Below are 16,684 nucleotides of genomic sequence, written 5' to 3'. Positions count from 1 at the left end.
AATAATCCATCGTTGTTTTATTGCAATTTAAAGTTCTATAGCTCTAAAAAAAACACCCCTTATTATTGTTCATTTTAATTCCATTCAATAATGGACAGATACACGCTTCAAAATCAGGGCTAGTTTGTGAATACTGAGAGAAATTTATGAAGAATTTAAGGATAACATAATTATTTCTTTTAGTTTATTTTATGTTAATTCATTTTGATGTTTCTTGTTGATGTTGTTGAAGCTAGTTCACAGGTTTAAAAGTAAAAGACTCTCTTTTTATAATACCATCACGAGTGCATTCATAATAAATTCATTTACTTCTATTAAATTAATATTCTTCTCCATTATCTATATGATACTTAGGTATATGATTTATTTACATTACAACTAAACAATGTAGTGTTTCGGACATGAACATATTATTATGATTTTATTTGCTATTATATTATCAACTCATCATCAATCTTTTTTGTATTTGTCGACAGCGTTGACCCTCAAAACAATAGAGCTTGATTTTGGAGAGATGAAGAAAGATGTTTTGTTGAATTCTAGTGGTATTTCAGTCTTGGTACAGGGTAGCACTTCGAAACTCTTTATAAACATTGCTAACGCTATTTTCAAGGACATCACAGCAAATCTGTATCCTGTAAGAAATTAATTTCGTTAGGTTCTCAAGAAATAATCTACTATCGATTGGCATAAAACATAAAAATCATGAAAAACGTCTAACTGTTGTGAATTGTCCAATATACATCTTTGAAATCTATATTCATTTGTGAATTGTACACAAGCAGTGTAACAGAAGTGCAACATTCAAAAATTCGATAAACCATGATTTTCTTTAGCAGAGAATGAAAAGTCTGATTGTTTCATAATTTTTATTCAATTAATTCGTTAATTAATGGATTAATTTTTATTATTAATTGATTCATCATGTAATTAATTCAAATTAATGAATAATTTATCTTATATAAAAAAAAATTTTAGTAAGAAAAGTAGTTTTTTTTTAGAATGGCCTAATGCTGCCTATCTATAAGTCATGGGTCTTAATTTGAATCTTGCGCCCTCATTGATACATCTTCAGAGGAAAAACCTTAGCAAAAACTTCACAAGTTCACAAATTAATTCTTTTTCATTTAAAATCTTGAGATAAACGCTTACCTATACATTTTCTAGGTCCATCCCCAAACGGTAGATAGACGTAATCAAGTTTCCTGAATTTTTCTCCTCTAAATCTTTCTGGATCGAATTTCTCTGGATCAGGATAGTATTTTGGATCATAATGAAGGGCTAGCATAGGAATAACAACACTGACACCTTTCTCGACCTTCAGTCCAGTTTTTTCGAAAGTATATTCTTTTTCTACGAGTCTGACGAGAACTTGTACAAGTGGATATTTTCTTAAAGCTTCTGTAAAATGAAAAAAAAAGGTTTTTAGTGGCATTAGGAGAAACAGGTTCAACTCTTATACCTTTTAGGACTAAGTCAAGGTAGGTCAGTCCCATCAATACCTCGTATGAAAGAAAACCATCTGCATCAATATTTTGATGTATCTCCTCTCGAAGTGTATCTTGCACTTCTTTGTTCAAAGCCAGTTCGTACAAACAGAATGAGAGGGTACTAGAGGCTGGTTCACTACCTGCTTGGAAAAACACCAGGGCTTGGGCTGCTAATTTCATGTCATCTGGAATGAAAATGTTGGAAATTTTACACAAGAGTTTGTTATATAACAGTTTAAAAGTAGATTATAAAATCAAGAAATTTGTACAAAATCTCTCGACATCTTCTATAAACAATATCGTGGTAATACATCTTTTTAATTTCATTATTTTGTGATGATTTTTTTTATTTGCTCGATTTTTTCTTCGAGAATGCATGAATCATGGTCTCAAAGCTAGAAGTTTGTTAATTCGATGTTTGGATTCAAAACAATACAAAACATAAACTGTTAAAATTTAAAGTGGGTTATTTTTTTTCTTGAGTGATTCCAAACAAAATCAAAAAGATATGAATAGGACATAATTAAATTTGACACCGAATTCTTTATCAGTATGTCAAATCTATTCTCATCAGATCAATATCAGCTAATAATTCGAAAAATACAGGCATCGTGATCAAAAATTAATATAACAAGCGTTCATTTGACCAATTAATTGAAGTTTTGTTTTGAAAAATATTCTACATAGCATGAACATACCACAAAAAGAAGTTTATTGTTTATCGAGTCAATAAAACCATGAAAATTAAAGCAAAACATGACTATGTTGAAATTTAGCTTCAATATATAATATATCGTATCATCAGAACCTCTCATTTCGATAAACTAACCGACAACAATTACATCTGGATAAATAGGTGTTCCAATAGGAATGATACAATTTAGAATGATAGTAGCATTGTGTATTAGTTTTTGAAATTTCTTATATCATTTGAATTCAGTAGGTTATGGAAAGATATACGCTTCAATAAAGTATAAAATGGGAAACTTGCTTTATCAGAATCGGTGCTCATTATTGTGAATACTGAGAGAAATGCAGCCTCAAAATAATGCTATTGGGAAAGAAATTTAGCTCTGATAAAGAAGTGATTGCAGAAGTTGAAGCCTATTTCGAAAGCAAAGACGAATGTTCCTACAGAAAATGATGTATATTATTTTTTGACATTTCTTATATCATTTGATTAGGAGATTATGATAATTATGGAAAAACAACATTGAGCAATTGTTAAATTCTTTTATCAAAATCAGTGTTCATTTTTGAATACTGAGAAGAATTTTGGGACTACATTTTTCAGTTAAAATCAACTCACTGTTCGTCGTCTTGTAGACAAATTTGAAAATGCATTTTTCACACAATTCAAACGTACCAAGTACTGAGCATGACTTGGTATCACTTTCATATTTGTCTAAAATATTACGAATAGTGAGTCGATTCCTTTTAAATTCATTTCAATATTCATGAATGAACAGTTTTGATTTGGATAAAAAAATTCAACAATTTCTAAACGTTGCTGGAGCGTTTATCTTTTCATAATTATCATACATAACCTACTGAAGACAATTGACATAAGAAATGTCAAAAAATAATTCAGTGTTGCCGTTATAACCAATTTAAATTTTATCATTACTATTATTGGAAAGACCTATAATGTGGTATTATGCCAAGTGATGCTCATATCGATTTTGTTACAAAGGTTTTAAAATTCTTCTCCTAAATTCCAGAAGCTTAACAAAGAAAATTTCGACTTACCGAATTTGAAAGTATCATCTTCCTTCTCTTGCTCCTTAAGGTTATGAAGAAGATCAACAAGATCGTTAGTTACCATTTTCGTTTTCTTCCTTTCTTTGTACGAATCTTCGAAAACTTTGACCAGATAATCTGCCGCTTCCTTATCAACAAATTGGAGGCCACACAACTTCACTATAATCGGGAATGTGAAATAAAGCAACAAAGAGAAAATCCACTTGTAATTCTCGATATCGATTAATCTGCTTGCTAGATTCCTGATGTAAGAATTGTCGTCCTTTAAATTGTTAGGTTTTATACCGAAGACACATTTCGTGATTATGTTAATAAAAAATCTTCTGGATAGTTCTCTTACGTCGACATCTTCGGATTTTCTCTCTTCCAGATATTCCTCCATTTGATCCGACACTTCTTTCATCAGATGTATCATCATTTTCATCTTGCCAGAAGTGAAAACTGTTGAGAGTTTGTTTCTTAAAGATCTCCACTCTTCATTTCTCAGTGTCAGCAGTGTTTTGGTAGACCAAGGGTCGATATACTCATCAGCGTAAGTAGGTCTATTAGGAAAATGACTAAAATCTTTCACTAGTACAGTTTTCACCAGTTCCCTGCTTTTTATGACCAGAAATGGTGTTCTGAAGAAATACATACCAAAATAGGGAGTACTGGAATCGTAGCCATCGTAGTTTTTTTTAATTATCTCACCAATACCTTCTGTTCTTAAAATGGTATTCAAGAAATTACCGACAACTGGGAACGGAGGTACGAAATCGATGTTTTTGTTTTTCCATAAGTTCGGGATGGAGTAGATGTAAAGTAGCACCAGAAATAAAAAAACGAAAACTAGCCATATCATTTTCGAGGAACACTTTTTTCTACGAAATCCCAACTTGAAGTGGTTAGAATATCGCTCACCCAGAAAACTGCTTGATCAGGTCGATCCTAATCAAAATTGATTAAAATATGATTTATTCATATTCAATAATATACTTTGTTATAACAATGCCAAGGTCAAGTAAGTCGGGCAAGAATTCTTCCATTGCTATCTTATTGATAAAAAAAACTGCCAAAATTGTAAAATTGTATCGAGAGGCTGTTAGCGAATAGGCAAGATGCCAGAATACTAGAACTGGTGGTCTTGAAATTATAGGGAAGATATGTGAATATTTTTTTTCGAAAAAATAGCTGTTTTGAAAAATAAGTGGATTTCACTCAATGAAATTTGTGCAAACTCTGTTTATTTCTCTTATGATTCGGAACAGAGTGCTAAATTTAAAATAAGGGAAATTTTACAAATTTTCATTCACAAAATTTGAAAAAATAGTGTATATCACTGGTTCATGGTGAACAAAATGGGATTTATTCTTGGTTGAATATTATTCCTCCATGAGTAACCTCTCGAACAGCACCTGTACTTATGTACAGGTACTGTTCGAGAAGAAAACAGGTGCCCATTGAAATTACAAAGATGGGATCCATCCAAGAAAAACTGAAAACCCTATGTGACATTATAAAAGGTTGGGTTAGGTTATTTTTATTACGTAGCAATAAGGTTACATTACAAAAAGTTGGGTTAGGTTAGGTCAGATTATTTTTATCACGTAGTTATTTTTATTACGGAGTATCCAAGCAATGAGGTAGGTAACTTCATAAAAAGTTTGATATTGTATATCTTTCCCAAATAGAGATGTAGTGCTCCATCTACGCCACTGTTGCAGGCCCCTGTAGAAGAGGAAATAATAAATTATAAAGTGAAATTTATGGTGTTTTTGAATTCTTGATCAAAATAGTATTGTAAACACGATAAAGATTTCTTTTTTTTTGCTAGTTTATTGACATCTCATCAGACGATCAAACTTTGGTCAATTATTAAAAAGGAGGACAAAAGTCGCTCCACATATTTCGTATTTATATATTTAAAACTTTTCGATAAAGATTTTTGCGATTATTTGTCGAAGACAAGATCAAAACAACCGCATCAAATCCTGTTTGAAAAGTCAAATTATTGACCTTCCCAATTATCAATTTGCAAAACGAATCAACATTCATTAATTTTTGAGCGCTCGTTCAGTGAATGATTGAAAAAAAAAATAGGAAAACACTAACATGAAGTCAGAAGCGTTCGTCATGTAATGCGCAAATTGCGCCCTTTGAAACCACAGCACTCTATTTCCAAGGCTGCAATTCGGAAATGAATCTGATATCGAAAAAAAAATTAGGACATAGTGACAAGTAGTCAGGATTTTTAGGCGCGAGTTCATTCATGCGCCAATTGCCCCCTTGGAGACCATATTAACACCTTTCTACAGTTATGTGGTTCAATTGACGTATGTGTTGAGATATTTTACGCTGAAAGAGGAAATATAAAAATTGACACAGTCTATTTTCACAAGCCTCAGTTGAAGCGAACTTTTCACCAGCAAAATTGTTCGCCATAGACAGAAACAGATGGTAGTTACTTGGTATCAGGTCCGGACTATATAGTGGATGCATAAGAACCTCCCAACAAAGCTTTTGGAACTTCTGGCGAGTCAATTTCGATGTGTTCGATGTGGCTTTGTGCTGATGGAACACAATTCCTCTTCTATTGTCCAAAGCTGGCATCTTCTGAGCGATCGTTTCCTTCAGACCGTCTAACAAAGAATACGCGTGATTGGCTGTTACATTATTAGGATATTATCTCGGATATTATAGGAAAAAAACTGTAAAATATAGCGTATTTTCTCTTTGCTAGTGTCCATCTTTGACGCGAGCTAAAACTAAACTAAGACAACTAATCACAAAACTGTCAGGAAAGTTTTTGTAGTATGAAATCTCATGTTTCTAACGTCATCCAGTGGAACCCAATCGGAGTTATACAACACGAGATATAGATAACTAAAGCCGTCCATTGGAAAAATAATTGATTTATTTTTACTACACCTAATAATAAAGAATAGTGTGAAATTGACAGTGTTTTGGTTTCAAGGTTAGCAGCATGAATATTTCAATCAGTTCACGATACCTAGACCATCATGGAATATTATTTTGCGCTTTATTAGTTTTGACCGCCGGTGGTCAATTTGCAATTTATGAGAATTATCCGATTTACTTAGTTAGTATCGCTGTCTGCAACTAATTCACAATAATTATTTATAATTGAGTGAACTCTTCCAAACGAAATCCTTTATTAGATTCCTTTCATTTGCAATCTCAGTGAAAAGGTCATTCTTCATGCTGCGTATCTTCCTAGAACAAATTAGCAGAATTGTCTGGCAGTGAGTGAATGGAATAAAATCTTCGTCACATGGGACGAACCTGTATACAGGGTGAGTCTTTGACTGGTAGCTACATATATTTAAACAGAAGATTATTGAGATCAAAAGGAACACTTTCTTCCTTTACAATTTGTTCAGATATAAAGTTGTATCCAACCAAAGTAGGTACCTGTTCAACAGAGTTTCATTAATACATTCTACACTGTTTTCTCTCTATCTTCCACTTCACGAAATTTGGGTATTATTTGCAAATAATCAATTATCTGCCTCTCCATCAAATCTAGTGCACTTAAAATAATGATTCAAACGGTTAGTACAAAGAGGCTTGAAAGATCGAACTTTTCTATTCTACGGTTTCTTTTTTCGCCCTCATCAATAAGATTTCCTAATTGATGTACCCGTCAAATAAAGTGACATTGTGTTGAAAGGTTTGAGAGACTAGTGTGTATTGTTCAGCCGTCCCCAAAATATAACTGAAGTATAACGAATATTTACTGAAGTGAATATTGACCCAATTACTGACATTTTTGCTTCATCGTAAACATAAATCTTGTTCATTTAAGACATTGGAGGTCCTACAAATGTAATATTTGAGCATTCATGTTGTATGTTAACTCAGGAGTTTATGAGTTATTTAACTTGCAATATGAAATACATAGAACAAAAAAGACGTTCATTTAAAACTAAAGGGTGTTTTTTTTAGAGCTATAGAACTTTAAATTGCAATAAAACAACGATGGATTATTCGATTGACATGAATTTTATTTACCCGCAAGATAATCTTGTGGCATTACATTTTAAATATGATTTCTGGCATATGACCGCCACGGCTGGCTCGGATGTAGTCCAATCTGGACGTCCAATTTTCGATTACTTTTTCCAACATTTGTGGCCGTATATCGGCAATAACACGGCGAATGATGTCTTCCAAATGGTCAAGGGTTTGTGGCTTATCCGCATAGACCAATGACTTTACATAGCCCCACAGAAAGTAGTCTAGCGGTGTTAAATCACAATATCTTGGAGGCCAATTCACAGGTCCAAAACGTGAAATTAGGCGATCACCAAACGTGTCTTTCAATAAATCGATTGTGGCACGAGCTGTGTGACATGTTGCGCCGTCTTGTTGGAACCACAGCTCCTGGACATCATAGTTGTTCAATTCAGGAATGAAAAAGTTAGTAATCATGGCTCTATACCATTGACTGTAACGTTCTGGCCATCATCGTTTTTGAAGAAGTACGGACCAATGATTCCACCAGCCCATAAAGCGCACCTGGATGTAACGGTGTTTCGACATACACTTGAGGATTAGCTCCACTCCAAATGCGACAGTTTTGTTTGTTGACGTAGTCATTCAACCAAAAGTGCGCTTCATCGCTAAACAAAATGAAATGGACGTAGTGCGCGATACGTATTCCGCACAGAACCATTATTTTCGAAATAAAATTGCACTATTTGAAAGCGTTTTTCAGCCGTGAGTCTATTCATGATGAATTGCCAAACCAAACTGAGAATAAATCGCTTGACAGCTGTTAAATCGGTCGCCACCTTGAACAGTAATGCAACCTTAAAGTTATATACCTCGAAGAAAAAACACCCTTTAGATTAAACGAACATCAAATGGATTTTACCAAAAATAAGCGATTCTCGTGTTATAATCATGATCAAATACCAAATAGAAATGGCTGGAAGAGTTTAATATTTGAAAATATATACGTAACCCTCATTACCCTTTCTAAAAGCAGATTTACCAACGCTTCAAAGACGGGTTAAAATCATCTTCAACCCTACAGGAGCAACCCCCTTTTAACGAAATCAGCTACCACCTAATCTCATTAGACCGATCTAATATTATATTACGTTCAATTAATAATTTAAAGTAGTTTCCTTTGAAACTAGATCTTATTTATAAACCGTATCCATTTCCACAAACTCCTCAGATCTCTGCTCGATATTAATATACATCCTATAGTATCATCCTACTTGATCTTAGCCAGAACATCCGACAAACAGATTTATAATACCCCAAAGGCAGGCTGCTGAGATAAAGCATCTGTCTGAGGCTCCTGCATCGTCAATACAAAGACATCCGAATCGTGTTAACTAACTTTCGGTTTCGATAATCACTTTCTTAAAAGATCTTGAGCATCAGCGGAAGACGTGACTGCTTCTTGCGTAATCGGTAAGCATGTTCTTGAGTTGGCGAGCACGATGATCGTCGTGCTTCTGTTCGAAAGTGAATCGATCATAGGCGCACGGACGAATGATAATAATTATATAAATACAGAGATGTTCTATAAACGATTGTCTTTACTCTCGCAATTGCCGCTTCTTATAAATACTCTTTCTTCTTCGAGTCAAGCCACATAATTAAAATGGAATGAGACTCTGTGCTCCTGATAAAAATAAGCACACTTCCTCCTTTGTTGACATTTTAAACGTCAGATCAGTAGGATTAACCATAGAATATAAAATATTATTCTATACTCAAAGGAATTAACAATAGAATTATTATGGCTGTCAATTCTATTACTATTCAAAACTCTATGATATATAGTTTGGGAACCTTATAGTGAGGGGCGGCAAAAACTAATTCAAACTCATTCGGTGATCACAAAACGGATGGGGTTTTGTGCTCTAATATACAATAATATCGCTTATCGTTAATAAAAATAGCCATTCATGCATTTTTTCCACTTTAGATAAGGTTGAAGCGTCTCTCCAAACAATCAAACAAGTTGTAAGATATCAGCCGAAAATCCACATTTTAGATTGTTTACGGCCATACCACGCTGAAAATACCAGTTCTCGTCAGAACACTGAAGTCAAGCAGCGTCGGGCGCGGTTAGTACTTGGATGGGTGACCGCTTGGGAACACCGCGTGCCGTAACCTTTTTTGGTTTTTTGAAATTTTTTTTTCTGTTTTTGTCTTGGCTATTTGCAACGATAAAAACGTCGATCGAAATAAAATCAGATATGGAATTTAATCATAAATGCACAGTGATTATAAAAAATAGGAGAGCAATGTCGTGAAGTCAGTGCTTTTTAGGGCTCGTTCATTAATGCGCCAATTGCACATATTACATATAACTATATAATATTCTGTGAACTCCAACGTCTTCAATGCATCAAGGTGCATGATCTGAAGTGCTTTAAATGTTATTATTTGCCAGTGGCGTACGTATGGGTTTAGAATTTACTGTTTTTGCGAAAAAAAATTGTACGCCACTGCTTTATCTTTGAATAAAAATTATTTTTGGTATTGCCATGTTATATTTTTTCAACTGTAAAAAATATTTCAACGTTTGTAGAGTGTTATAGAGTTGTATCACTTTTCAGGTTTCAAGCATTGTTGTTTCGATAATTATTTATTAATAATTCAAGAATAGTTATTTATAATACAGAAGGCATTGATATTCTTCCACGAGTTCAAAATTCAAAAACGAGCCACGAAGTGGCGAGTTTTGGAATGAACGAGTGGTAGAATGAGAATTCTGTACGAGTATTATACATTATTTTCTCTAATTCATTGCATTTTCATTGAAATTAATGAAATATTTCCATAAATATCATTTAGTGATTTTTGCATTGAAAAATGTTGGTTGGCAGAACTGATTTCTTTATGGCAAATTGATGAATTGGCATATAAATCCGTGGCGGAAAGTTCGGAGTACCAACATAGAATAATAAAATATAACCATGAAAACTGTGCGTTTCTGATATATTCTCGCACGATTTGTTCTACAAGATGTGGAAGAATGAACGGAATAACCACAGAATTAGAGAAAAACACTATTCTGAAAGTTCATCGATTTATTCGGTCCATATTTGTATATTAATGAACAGCTGATATAAAAAATTATATAACCTGATTGTATAATGTACAAAAATATGTTTAGGTCTTTCAATCACTATAAATATATATACAATAGCTAATACAGGAAAAATCTCCATAAAAACAACATTTAGCTATTTTGAAACAGGAATTGTGTATACATAAAAATCTCTCAAAGCAGTTTTCCATCCTATCAAAATATTGGGAAGCTTCTTCTAATTTACATTCCATTGTAAGCTGGTCCACCGCCACCTTCTGGTACAACCCAGTTTATATTTTGAGTCGGATCTTTGATATCACAAGTTTTACAATGAACACAGTTCTGGGCATTGATTTGAAGTCGTTGTCCATCGCCAGATTCTAGGGGGACATACTCATAGACACCTTAAAATTAATTTAAAAAAATCATACACAAAAATATTCAAGTATTCAAAAATAAAATGAGAAAATGGAACTTGTCCTGTTCATATTGAAAAAGTTTGTTTAAACCTTTAGTTATATTAAAAACAACAACTAAAGGGGTTCCAATAAGAGGTGACATTTTGAATAGCCTGCTATAGGGACAGTTGTCACTTTTGAAGCTGTCATCTTTCGACATTTGACAAGTACATCTATGCCTACACTAAAATTGTTGAAATTCGCTAGAAAAATGGTGAAAATTTTGCAGTTTCAGTTCACAAGACTAAAGCAGTTAATGGTAGTATCTTCTTGACCGGCAATAGTGAAACTGGTGGAAAAATTTGAGCTTTTGGGGCAAGTTAAGAATGTGTAATCGAAACCTTGTGAGTTTATCAAGAAGAACTTAGAATATAGCCCGTAATGTAGACAAAAATTCAGGTTGGCCTGTTGGGACAATTTAATGATGTGAAGAATCGAATCTGTGTGTATCAAAAATGAAACCTCCTATTAGAAAACCTTCTAGTTCATTGCAATTACCTGCAGGACAAAACCTGGCTTCAGGGCCATCGTAAATGGTCAAATTCGTCTTAACCGGGACTGTATCATCCATTAAAGTCAAATGGGCTGGCTGATCGCCTTCATGGTTAGTACCGCTCAGAGCTACAGAAGACAAAAGATCAAAACTGATCTTTCCATCTGGCTTGGGGTATTCTATTTTCTTGCACTGAGCTGCTGGCTTGAGACGAGTGTGATCGGCAGCTGAAAAACATTATATTATAAATTAATTGGCGGCTTTCAATAATAACATTTTTACAAAAATAAAAGCATATATTTAATAAATGTATAAAAAAAAATAATATGGGAAAATACTGCAAATTTCACACAATTTTCATTATTTCCTCATAGAATAACTAAAACGGTTGAAGAAGCAGTTACGAAAATTAAAACAAATCTAATCTCTTATGCATTCGACACTTGACCTTTGACTCATATTGAGATAATAATATTCAAACTCCAAAACTTTTGTGACTTTGTAGAGAAAAATAATGCATTCAATATAATTTAGTAATACAATTTCATTTTTATTTGTATGAACTAATTAGTTAATGAACAAAACTATTTATTTCACAATCAAGTTTCAAATAAACTTTATTGATATCTTATACCAGAATGCCAGAATGGTCTCCAATATCCGATAACGGATTGGCACTATCAAGAAGAAGAAGATATCTTATAACACACAATAGATCCTCTCCTATTTCAAATTTTTCTTAAGTTGGTAGTTACCTATTCAACTTACCTCCATGTGAAAAAGTCCACGGTTCTCTTCCACCAGTGAGAACCGAGAATCCACTGTAAGCCACTCCTCCATACAAACCAAATCTGTTGTGAAAACTGGGTCTTATATTTCTGACTGCCTTGAGTTCTTTCCAAATCGGGCTGTTCTTGATCTTATCTTCGTATATTTTAGGTTCATAACCAATCGTATCTTTCTCATCAGTTTGAATTGTTTCGTAGACACTCTCAGCTGCCAGCATTCCACTTCTCATTGCATTGTGGGTACCTTAAAATGAATAAAATATCATAGATTTTGAAGAAAATTGAGGGTAAGTACTTTGTGTATACAGGGTTTTCCAATAAGAGGTGTAATTTTGAATGGCTCACTATCTGGACAGCTGTCACTTTTGAAGCTGTCAACTTTTGACATTTGACAAGTGAAAACTATGTCATTGCTAAAAATGGAAAGATGCATGCTTCAACGACGCATTGCAATTGTTAAAATTCATTACAAAAATGATAAAAATTTTGCAGTAACAGTTCACAAGACTAAAGCTCTTTTAGGTTGTCATGAAGAACTTTCTCTGATAACAATTGTCCAACTAGATCTTGTGATTTAACACCTTTGAACTTTGGAACCACTTATTGGGAAACCCTTTACAAGAAAATAACAATTTTTCACCTTTAATTTTCGGTACATTCAAAAACCCAGCTGCGCATCCTACCAAACAACCTCCAGGGAATGTGAGTTTGGGCAGAGATTGAAAACCGCCTTCGTTAATCGCTCTTGCCCCATAAGCTATTCTTTTTCCACCTTCAAATATCGATCTTACAGAGGGATGGAGTTTGAATCGTTGGAATTCTCTGAATGGACTTATATAAGGATTGGTGTAGTCTAATCCAACAACGAAACCAACAACAATAAGTGGAGTTGCATCATTCAAGTGATATAGGAATGATCCTCCATAAGTGTGGGGGTCCAAAGGCCAACCAAATGTATGTTCAACTGTTCCGGGAGCGTGCTTGGCAGGGTCTATCTCCCACATTTCTTTGATACCTGAACAATTATTATTATCGATAATCTTTTTATTCAACGTAACGTATTCATAGAATAGCAATTTTCAATTACCTAAACCGTAAGTCTGTGGCTCCGCATGTGTTCTCAAGTTGAATTTTTTTATTATCTGCTTCGATAAATGCCCATGACAGCCCTCGGCGAAAATTGTACACTTTGCATGTAGTTCCATTCCTCTCTCGAAATTAGCTTTTGGGCTGCCATCTTTCGCGATACCAACGTCATTTGTTGCAATACCCTTTACACTTCCATCTTCATGGTAAAGGACTTCAGAAGCTGCATAACCGGGATAAATTTCAACACCCATACTTTCTGCTTGTTCTCCTAACCATTGCACAACATGTCCTAACCTCACAATATAGTTTCCATGATTGTACATAGGCGTTCCTGAAACAAATTCATATAAAATTGATGTATGCTCTATTTTCTTAGTGTTAAATCAGATTTTACATGTCCATTCAGGAATTATTGACATCGAAGTAGGCTTTGAAAATACAGTCACAGCTTTATTTCTGGTTACAGAATATCAGTAAAATATGATGTCTAGCCTAGTACCTTTTACAGCTGGTAGACTTATTCTTCCCTTTTCAGTTAAAAATCCAAATTTGTCAGTTTTTACAGGTGTGTTTAGAGGTGCTCCTTTTTCTTTCCAGTCAGGAATTAACTCAGTTAAGGCATGAGGCTCAATAACAGCACCAGATAAAGTATGTCCACCAATTTGTGATGCTTTTTCAACCACTGTGACTTTAACTTCTTTACCATCTTTTTCAGCTAGCTGTTTGGCTTTAATAGCAGCACATAGACCTGCTGGACCACCTCCAACTATCAATATATCAGTCTCATCGGAGAATCTTTCCATGGGCACATCTGGCAAGGAAATTTTTTTTTTCTGAGATTTATTATTACAAATATCAATCTTAATATAATATGCTTTCATGTTATTTTGTTATTATATCAGAAAAGTGATTTACCTTTCCATCGTTGATCCTTGTCTCTGGGATGAACAGTATAGTGGGTAGTTATTTTTGGAAAATTGTCTGAGTAGTTTCTTGACAAGCAACGAACTCGAGTAACTGAAAGGGTTTTAATCTAATTGAGTATTCCTTTAGAGCACCAAAAATGGTTAAATATTATACTAGAATCATTAATGAAAATATTATATTCTTTTTTTAATTTCATTCCAAGAGAATTAAGTTATTATTATTTTGAGCACATAGTAATGTTAAATATATATATATATGACAATGAGACAACTAGATTAACAAGAGATTTAATACAATTCAACAATAATCTAATGAATATATGGAAAAATATTAGTTTTACTCCGGCCGATGACCCTAAGGAACTCTTATTATTATTGTTATTAGATTCAACAGTATAAGCCAGATATGATGATAATATCGAAATAGATCATTAATTATAATCAAAATATCCATAATTCCTTGTTTCATGTTAATTATAACATAAAAAAAACTCTACATACCGCCCCTCAACGATGAATATAGAGTAAAAGGCATTTTAATAATTTTTAATTTTTTTCATATAATTTACTAAATGGAATTGGTACTTTGATCCTATCCTAATTCTTTGAACTCTTAACCCTGTTTACCAAATATTGACATTGAACGTCAAAAACAGCTGCGATAAATGTAATAATAATCGAATCTTCAAAATATTCGATTTCTACTCGCGGATATCGATTACGAATGCAAAATAAAATGTTCAATTATTTGTTATTAAGAAAAAAATAGAGTCGCAGTTTTATATTCGGAGTAGCATAAATGCTGAAATATTTGTTTCGATTTTTATGAACTTAACCACGATAGAAGGCCTCGAAATGAAAGAAGATCATCTTTACATTTGTATTCTGTGGTTCTCAGTTCTGTGAAGTATGTGACAAACTAGTTCAAAATAAGGTTAGTTTTTATCGATGATTGAAATACGAATGAAAATAAAGCGAATATCAATAAATAAAGACTATTAAATAGAGGATTAAATAGATTCGAGTTTTGTGTGTATATTTTTGAAAATGGCTGAAGAAGAACCAATCGACAATGCATGGGAGATGCAAATTCCAGAATTCAAACCTGAAGATAATCCACATGGACTCTTGGAAGAAAGTTCGTTCGCGACACTTTTTCCCAAATATAAGGAACAATACTTGAAAGAGGTTTGGCCTCTTGTACAAAAAACTTTAGGAGAACATTTCATCAAAGCTAAATTAGATCTTATAGAAGGAAGTATGACTGTCACAACTACAAGAAAGACCTGGGATCCAGCTATCATCTTGAAAGCAAGAGACATGATCAAACTGTTATCAAGAAGTGTGCCGTACGAGCAGGCGATACGTGTATTACAAGATAACCTAGGATGTGATATCATTAAAATTGGAAACCTAGTAAGAAATAAACAAAAGTTTGTTAAGAGGCGTCAACGACTAATTGGACCTGATGGATGTACGTTGAAATCTATTGAGCTTCTTACAAATTGCTATGTTCTTGTTCAAGGAAATACAGTATCTGTATTAGGTCCATATAAAGGTTTACAACAAGCTAGGAAGATCGTTGTGGATACAATGAAAAACATTCATCCAATATATAACATTAAAGCCTTAATGATAAAAAGGGAATTGGCGAAAGATCCAAAATTGAAGAATGAAAATTGGGAAAGGTTCTTACCGAAATTTGTTAACAAAAATATCAGTAAACGTAAGAAGCCCAAAAATAAGAAAGAGAAGAAACCTTATAATCCCTTCCCTCCACCGCAACCTGATACTGAAGTAAGTATTTTATTTTCTACCTTGTTGAATATTTTTTCAATTGAAAATTATGTTTCTTTATATGTAGTATTATTTAATTATTCGACTTAATTACTTCAAAATTGTCTTCATTCATAGTGAAAAACTTTCTTTTATACCTATTATGCAAATAAGTGTAATATATGATTTTTTTTTCCAGATGGATAAACAAATCAAATCTGGAGATTACTTCTTGGATGAAAAATCTAAGAAGGCTAAGATACAGAAAGAAAGAGAGGAAAAACAAATGGTAGCAGCTAAAGAAAGGGAAGAAAGAAGAAATAAGGACTTCATTCCTCCGGAAGAGAAAGATACGGTTAAAACTAAAGTTAGCACAAAACCAGATATAAATATCGCAGAATTGAAATCTAAAATTGCTAAGGCTCGTAAGGGTGTCAAGAGGTTGCAGTCGTAACTCTAAACGTAATTCAATAATGTATTATGAAAACCTCGGCCTTATTTTGTATATTTTCTAATATTATTATTTTTGTAGAATTGATATCGATTAGGGAGTTCTCTATGAATTATTAATTTTTATTCGTGAATAAACATTATTATCAGTATACATGTATTTTTTTATTTAGATCGTCCTTTCGATTGTATTCAATTAGCTATTATGTTGCCCTAAACTATGAATGACAGTCAAATATTTAGATCACAGGTAATTTTTTTTGCAAAGAATTTTTTCTGCGTTCTTTATAGGCGTTTTTACTGTGGGCTATCGCCTCTTCCAGACACCACTAGTGATTGTTTTTCCAATAGAAAATGATGAGACAGGCCCCGCCAAAACCAAAAAATTTGCTT

The 16,684-nt window shown here is 33.3% G+C and overlaps 3 protein-coding genes and 1 non-coding gene across 4 annotated transcripts; 2 read left to right on the top strand and 2 right to left on the bottom strand.

The window, feature by feature from the left end:
• Nucleotides 1–264: 264 nt before the first annotated feature.
• On the bottom strand, nt 265–4,191 carry LOC123684538 (cytochrome P450 6k1-like). Its single transcript, XM_045623828.1, has 4 exons — nt 3,240–4,191; nt 1,463–1,675; nt 1,153–1,401; nt 265–635 (listed from the first exon to the last, which is right to left on the bottom strand). The coding sequence occupies exons 1-4, from the start codon at nt 4,090–4,092 to the stop codon at nt 451–453; spliced, it is 1,500 nt and encodes a 499-aa protein (XP_045479784.1). The 5' UTR covers nt 4,093–4,191; the 3' UTR covers nt 265–450.
• A 5,079-nt stretch (nt 4,192–9,270) lies between these two features.
• LOC123685508 lies at nt 9,271–9,389 on the top strand. Its single transcript, XR_006748305.1, has one exon. It is a non-coding gene; the product is annotated as a 5S ribosomal RNA (ribosomal RNA).
• Nucleotides 9,390–10,294: 905 nt separating this feature from the next.
• On the bottom strand, nt 10,295–14,721 carry LOC123684361 (electron transfer flavoprotein-ubiquinone oxidoreductase, mitochondrial). Its single transcript, XM_045623591.1, has 8 exons — nt 14,567–14,721; nt 14,055–14,156; nt 13,639–13,950; nt 13,138–13,470; nt 12,691–13,065; nt 12,031–12,294; nt 11,268–11,489; nt 10,295–10,715 (listed from the first exon to the last, which is right to left on the bottom strand). Exons 1-8 carry the CDS (start codon nt 14,598–14,600, stop codon nt 10,552–10,554), a joined length of 1,806 nt encoding a protein of 601 aa, XP_045479547.1. The 5' UTR covers nt 14,601–14,721; the 3' UTR covers nt 10,295–10,551.
• Nucleotides 14,722–14,974: 253 nt separating this feature from the next.
• LOC123683884 (KRR1 small subunit processome component homolog) lies at nt 14,975–16,445 on the top strand. The gene is made up of 2 exons (XM_045622869.1): nt 14,975–15,862; nt 16,041–16,445. The coding sequence occupies exons 1-2, from the start codon at nt 15,113–15,115 to the stop codon at nt 16,293–16,295; spliced, it is 1,005 nt and encodes a 334-aa protein (XP_045478825.1). The 5' UTR covers nt 14,975–15,112; the 3' UTR covers nt 16,296–16,445.
• Nucleotides 16,446–16,684: the final 239 nt, after the last annotated feature.

This window comes from Harmonia axyridis, chromosome 7 (assembly GCF_914767665.1).
Source record: "Harmonia axyridis chromosome 7, icHarAxyr1.1, whole genome shotgun sequence".
Taxonomy (NCBI): domain Eukaryota; kingdom Metazoa; phylum Arthropoda; class Insecta; order Coleoptera; family Coccinellidae; genus Harmonia; species Harmonia axyridis.
Note: the sequence above shows the minus strand (reverse complement) of the source record. Positions and strands in the feature narration are given on the sequence as shown.